Raw genomic sequence first — 7,085 nt, 5'->3', positions numbered from 1 at the left:
TGATTTAGTGAAAGTTTAACTTGAAAAAACTTCACTCCACTAAGACACAAATATATAAAATACATGTTGTTCACTTTACTATCATTATCATTTTTTATGTTTCTCTTAAATTGCATTCATTAAATAGGGAGTTTGAGCCCACTTTGAGAGAGTTGTTCTCCGTTCAAAACATGTAATTAAACAGTTATGACTCTCCTTAAGCGATCATGTTTATGTAGATATAAGAGATTAAATTATAAAAAAGAGCTGTTTTTGAGTTCTCTTTTTGTGTTAACGGTAGGGAACAAATTGTCCTGAGATCCCTAAGCGTCCGCTCCGAACGGCGACGGACGGAGCCGAGTCCCCACGAATCCCCGGGAGTCTCCACTGCGCCTGCGCCAACTTGTAAGTCAACAGCAATGATTGTTGCTAGCTAGCGTGAAAATAAAAAATGGACCGCAAACTTTCCGGGACCGCTGGAGACGGACGCCGTCGGAGTGCAACAGGAGCTTTTGGAGATAAGACAACGGCGAGACGAGCCGGATGTTCCCCGCCGACACCCGCTGCTTAGTCCGGCTGTTGTTTCCGTGTCAAAGCTACTTAGCAAGCTAAAGCTAATGACTCGCAGAGAAGGACCGCTGCTTTAAAAACGTCCCCGGCCGGGTTCGCTCCGCGTCTTCCGTGCATGACAGCTCGGCGGTGCCTCCGATAGACCCGTGGAGCTTCAAGAGAAAGGGCCCTCGACTCACCTAAACGAGTGCGTCCCGGGTAAATGTTGGCGTTCTTTATTTGATCTAATTTCTCAGCTGGGGCTCACAGCATAGCCACATCACCAAACATTCCCGGAAACAGAACTTCTCTCGCCCTGATTGGACAATTGGGAGCCGCGCACGTTAGGGACCGTCAACAAATTCACAGGCGTACGTTCCCTGCCGGGGAGTGTCTGCGCAGGCGCAAAATGTACCCTTGAGGTAAAGTAAACAAAGCTGCTCCATCCACATATTGACTTTAACAGAGCGGAAAAAAAAACAATGGCAGGACATGATCAGAGAGTTAACATGATCATTAACCATGGCAGGCAGCTTGGAAGGAGCCTGCTGCTGCTCTTCCACTACACCACCATGTTTTTGGCCTTCGTGAGCCGCACCGTGCAGTGGTTGGTGGATGCGGTGAAGTGGACCACCCTGTTCGCCCGTTACACGGTGTCCGCCTTCGACTCCATCTACAGACACGTGCAAGGGGGGAAGAGGAAAGGTGCTGCCGCCGGCACCGGGGAGATCTGCCCGGGCCCCGACATGCAGCCGCAGTGATTCCACGCATGTGAAGGGACACGCCGATGACAGGCGAAAGATGACCGAAGGAACTTCTGGAAGTTACAGAAGATAACGATGCCTTACCGAAGTTGGGGAAAAACCCATTAGGGATTCACCGATTTTCTGATATGATTTATACACCAATTTTTGCCTGGGATTCAAAGAAATACTGAGCACAAAAACAGATTTGTGCAATTTTAGGTCAATATTACTTTTTCCTTTCAAAATTGGCTGAAGCCAATGATAATGGTTCAGACAGCGTGTTCCTCTTTATATTTGTTGTCACTTATTGTCCCTTTTGTGCAAGTGAAGAAAAGGGAGGACGCCATTACGAAAATAACACCCATCTCAATGTCTCTCACAGACAGGGTTGAGAAAAATACAAGCGTATCAAATAACACGAAATATGGCAAGACCAAACAAATAGAACGATGCTTCTAAGTATATAGAAATCGCTGTTATTTAATAATGTGCATTTTAACATAGATAATTAGGTAAATGTGGGTGTCGTGCAAATTCCAGATTTTCATTATCAGATGAGGCTGACTTGACGGCAATGCAATGATGCATCCTTAAACAAAAAATTATGTTTTTTTATTTTTAAGCATTTTAAAGCTACATGCTATCCAGTATCCGATATGTTATATTTGTATGCCTGTGTTGCTCGTGTAATGTTAGCATTTGCAGAAGCTCTGAGGAAAAGCTTGGCCGTATCCAGGCTCTCCATGCATCCATCAATGCTAATGCTCCTGCGGACGGTCAGAGCGGCGTCGCACTACAGGCACGAGAAGACGGCGGTTCTGATGGACGACTCCTCCAAAACGTGCCGCAAATTATATTTTTATACATTTGTAGCCATCTTTGATTTTCTTTGTTGTGAAATCTGTGTCAACCTAAGACCCCGGTCGATGCTCAGCGACATCAGCGTGTCCTGAGAGACCCGCAGGGCTCGGCGCTGAGCGGCGGGTCAATGCTCAATTTCAACTGAGTCGCAGCTGCGCACTTTCAAAAATATTCATTTGTTCATTGAGGATTTTATCTTAGCACACTACTTTTAACCACTCACAGTTTGTATGATTTGCTCTCTGTGCATTGTATTAATGCAGTTCTTAACATTAACTACACTTATAGCTGCTAAAGTACACCAAATACACTACTTATGGATTGATTTTGTTTTTTTTATTCGAATACCAACTTTGTATTCAGTTACTCAAACTATTATGCTTGTGATTATACGACAGTTGTTTGTACAAACCACTGAAGGCTCCTGTCTCCCCTAATCAAACTGTGTTTCATAGATAAAGTTGTTTAAAAAAAAAACACTCGGAATCTTGTTTGCGGAGGTTCTCAGTCATCCAGGTCATGGTGAATTCTAGTCTAATCTTCTTGTAGTGGCAACGGTATTTGAATTTAGTCACTTGAAGATTGTTTCCGCCCTCATCCCAGAGGCTTCTTCAGTTCTCGGATGAGGGGTGAAACATCTTCAGGTGAAGAAATTCAAGTCCAGTTGCCACGACAAGAAGATTCCTACCAGAATCTTGTTCTTCTCAGGTTCTGGCAGAAACAACATGCAGTAAAACACCCTGATAATGGAAAACTAATCTTCTCCTTAGCGTCTGTTGGATGGCGTGATAATGCAGCAGTGTTGTTTAGCTCCGCGTCAGCCGCTGAACGGACTGGAGACACCCAGCTTTGGATTCACCAGTTTGTGCAACATGCTGCCGTGGGCGTTGACCTTCGCCTTTTGTGAGGAAATAAGTAAATATTGATGTTTGAGAAAGTTCAATCGGACGCTCGGGTCTATTAGATAATGTTCATTCATTATCTTCAGGGGCGCCTATCCCAGCTGTGATTGGGACGGCTCACGGGGCCAGAAGCTGTGTTTGGATTGTAGGAGGAACCCGGAGGAGAACATGGAGACTCCACACAGGAAGGCAATCCCTGTGGAAATCCAACCAGTGACCTTCTAGCCGCGAGGCAGAGGTGTTGACCCCCGCGTAAACGCGCTGCCATTTAAAAGCAAGAGCTCCAAAGACATATTCAATCCTCAGACCAAAAGACCACTGCTTCAAGAAAACAAATGCACAAGCAAGTTCTTTATGAACTCATGAGTGAATCCAGATACTGGAATGTGATTAATGGGACTTTGTGCACACGTCGCGCCACATGCTGCGTGTCCCCGAGCTGCACGTGAGACGGATGAACGGCGAAGTGTCTGTCAGCACATCTGAGCGTAAATACGGCGGGGAGACGGCGGCGCCGTCCCGCCCTTTTTTTAATGGGCCGCCGAAACTGCTCATCTGCATGTCTGGCCGGATTACAGACCCAGATTAGAGCGAACGAGGACGAGGGGGGACGGCGGGCGGCCGCTACAAAAGGGCCACAGTCCGGCCGCTGCGCTCGCCTCAAGTCCCAGCGCTGTGTGACTGTGAAGAGGAGCCGCCCTCTGCTTCACAGTAGACCCGTTGGGCTGCAGGACCGAGGAGAATGGGGAACTCGACGGGGAGCACCGTCGACGACCTGCAGGCGGTGGAGATGCATCTGTGGTACAAGAAGTTCATGACGGAGTGCCCGTCGGGGCAGCTCACCCTGCACGAGTTCAAGCAGTTCTTCGGGCTGCGGGGCCTGGACCCCGAGGCCAACGCCTACATCGAGCAGATGTTCCGCACCTTCGACATGAACAAGGTATGGAGACAAATCCTATTTCGGAGGGAAAGCGATGCATTCGATGGGATGTTTGCGGCGGAACGCGTGGAAAAGAAACGTGTGCGTTTTCCACCCGCAAATCCCCCCCCCCCGAAAATCAATCGACATTTACGGAGCGACGGATGAAATATGAAATCTTCACCGCCTCCATTAATCACCAGAGAAGGATCGCAGTTTGATTTTCCGTCTGTTATCCAACAGCTATTTGTCGTCGTGCGCGTAAATTGGCATCATAACTCAATTTCCCATCAGGACTGTCAAAACCAGCCGTAGAAATAGAATTAAAACATCTGTAAATGCAGAGAGAGGTCCGCTCGCAGACTCATAAAGGCTGCGCGGAAGCCTGGATTCGGGGCTTCCCCCCGCCGGAAGCAACCGACTCAGAGAGCTTTCCCCGCGGCGTTGCGCCCGTGACACAAAAACAAACACAAAACAATAACAACATCTGCGCGGCGAGCGCCAGCCTGGCCCCGGGGCCCGCTCGGGGTCGCCGCAGGATCTGTCCTCTTTCCCGAGGAGCCGAGCGTCTTTATTTAGCCGCCGCGGGCGGAACAAAGGCGTCTATAATCTGAGGGATTATCTGCGAGATGACAGCGCTTCGATGCCGAGGCGGCGTGCTGCGACCGCACACAGATGGTCCCCGCAGATAGGGCGCCGCGCTCGCAATGATGACGAGATACGGGGGAAGTTGAACAGGGATTTGATAGATGATAATTAGCAGTTATTGGGGGAATAATAAGGAGATAAGGGTTAAGTGAACCGCTTATTACACAAGAGTTAGATTCACCGGTGCAACAGTCGGGAGACTTCTTTAAAAAAATGGATGCATTCAAGTTGGAGTTTAGCCCTGCTGTCATTGGACGAGAGGCGGGGTTCACCCTGGATCCATCCCAGGACCACACATACATTCTTCTTTTCTTTTGGGCTTCTCCCTTCAGGGATCGCCACAGCGAATCCCCCTTTTTCTGGATCATCCTCTCTTCTCTCCAAAACATCTAACATGTGCCGTCCCTCTGATGGACCCAGTCCTGGTTCTATCCATCCTGGTCGCTCCCAAAGAGAACCTCAATGTCGTCATCTCAGATTTCCACCGTGTTTCACCCATTTGTGTTTTTTGTCTTCGCGTTGCCTTTCTGAGTGACGGCCCCCCCCCCCCCTCTTTGCAGGACGGCTATATCGACTTCATGGAGTACGTGGCGGCCCTCAGCCTGGTGATGCGCGGGAAGATGGAGCACAAGCTGCGCTGGTACTTCAAGCTCTACGACGTGGACGGCAACGGCTGCATCGACCGACACGAACTCCTCAACATCATAAAGGTGAGTCGTGCGTCCCCTCTCTGCCGGCACGCCGCGGCCTCAGAGCGGCGCCGCGACCGATTCCCTCTCCGATTCCCTCCTCAGGCCATCCGCGCCATCAACGGGAACGAAAACCAAGAAACCACTGCAGAAGACTTCACCAACCGCGTGTTTGACAGAATCGATATCAACGGAGACGGTAAGTGCGTTCTATCACGTCATGCATGAGATTTGGAGCGGCGGGGGGGGGGGGGGGGGGGGGGGTCAGGAAGTGGGTGCGGATCAGTCGGTGATCCAAATATAGAAGAAATCTTAACTATCTCCTCTACAATACTCATAGGCATTTTCACAAATCCATTCATTCATTATCTGTACTGCTAATCCTGCGCTCAGACATACAAGTCCACTCTCATTTATATTGACATAAAACTATTCACTCTCTCATTTCTTTAGGCAAACAACCATTTACTCTCTCACTGCTGTCAGACATACAAACATCCACCCATTCATTCATGTTATATATATATATATAGACATACAACCATTCACCCTGTCATTCACAACATTCACCCACTTTCATGTTATATTTCCACATGCAACCATTCACCTTCTGATTCATGTCAAATGCAAGCATACAACTATTCATCTGCTCATTAATGTCATATAAACATGCAACAATTCACCCTCTGATTCATGTCATATGTAGACATACAACTATTAACTCGTGTCACGTATAGACATGCAAGCATTCACCCTGTCATTCAGTCCTCATGCAGCCGTTGCCCCTGAGTAACTGCCCCTCGCTCCCGTTCCAGGTGAACTGTCCCTGGAGGAGTTTGTGGCCGGCGCTCGCACCGACAACGACTTCATGGAGGTGATGATGAAAAGTCTGGACCTGTCTCACATCGTGGCCATGATCCACAACAGGAGGCACAGCGTGTAGCTGGTGGCCAAGGGGAAGGAGGAGGTCCGCATCCCCCACCTCCACCTCCACCTCCACCTCCACCTCCACCTCCATCCCAGTTTAGCGGTTCAGCCCCGGAGCTGCAGCCAAAACCCCGGATGAACCGGCCGTTTACAGACCGTGATTTCTATTAAGATTGAATCCGGTTTGAAGCGTCACTCTGCAGCAGACACTGACAGGTTTATCTGCACCAGACACACACATATATATATATATGTTTATCTCTCTCTCTCTATATATATATATATATATATATAATACATACACTGTTGATGTAGTGAGAGGACTCGGCCAACCTTGGCAGACGGGTTATTGTCCTTGTCTAATGACGCTGAGCTTCCCAAGGCCACGCCGGCGTGAGGGATGATCTCGCACACGGTCCACTTACTCTCAGATATCCCAGGGGATAAAATGGGAGGGATAGGCCAGCAGAGTGGCAATTACTCTCACTCACTCACACACACACACACACAACTACGGGTATCCAAATTTGTATTTTTATGTTTTTTAAGTAGAAACGAGTCCATCCGCATGATATTCCTGGAACCAGCGCACCTGCACGCTTCCACCTTCCACTTCCTTCCGCCAGGATGTCATGGGAGGTTTTCTTAGCAGCGTGGATACTTTATTTTCTAATGTTTTTTTTCTAATTGAAAATAAATCCTCTTTCATTATCTGTGTGTGTCTTTCATAGTCCTTCTCTACATGCCAGGTGAAGACGGGGGCAACTTTTATTTTGGCCGTTTCACGACAAAACTGGACATTTATGTTTTTCTTATTTTAAGTTTCCCGCTGACATGATCCTGTAAATATCACGCCCAGCGGGTT

At 48.3% G+C, this 7,085-nt stretch overlaps 1 protein-coding gene across 1 annotated transcript; it reads left to right on the top strand.

The window, feature by feature from the left end:
* The first annotated feature begins 3,629 nt into the window (after positions 1-3,629).
* guca1aa (guanylate cyclase activator 1Aa) lies at positions 3,630-6,931 on the top strand. The gene is made up of 4 exons (XM_086146340.1): positions 3,630-3,977; positions 5,165-5,314; positions 5,399-5,492; positions 6,109-6,931. Exons 1-4 carry the CDS (start codon positions 3,780-3,782, stop codon positions 6,234-6,236), a joined length of 570 nt encoding a protein of 189 aa, XP_086002466.1. The 5' UTR covers positions 3,630-3,779; the 3' UTR covers positions 6,237-6,931.
* Positions 6,932-7,085: the final 154 nt, after the last annotated feature.

The sequence above is a fragment of the Fistularia commersonii genome, chromosome 5 (genome assembly GCF_037954325.1).
Source record: "Fistularia commersonii isolate RoL2024-O1a breed Wild chromosome 5, RoL_Fcom_v1.0, whole genome shotgun sequence".
NCBI lineage: Eukaryota > Metazoa > Chordata > Actinopteri > Syngnathiformes > Fistulariidae > Fistularia > Fistularia commersonii.
Note: the sequence above shows the minus strand (reverse complement) of the source record. Positions and strands in the feature narration are given on the sequence as shown.

Excerpts from the sequence above, each read along its gene's own strand:
- guca1aa (XM_086146340.1), top strand. The coding sequence starts at position 3,780 with ATGGGGAACTCGACGGGGAGCACCGTCGACGACCTGCAGGCGGTGGAG. Across the intron at positions 3,978-5,164 it reads GCACCTTCGACATGAACAAG|GACGGCTATATCGACTTCAT; the intron begins GTATGGAGACAA and ends CCCTCTTTGCAG. Across the intron at positions 5,493-6,108 it reads AATCGATATCAACGGAGACG|GTGAACTGTCCCTGGAGGAG; the intron begins GTAAGTGCGTTC and ends CTCCCGTTCCAG.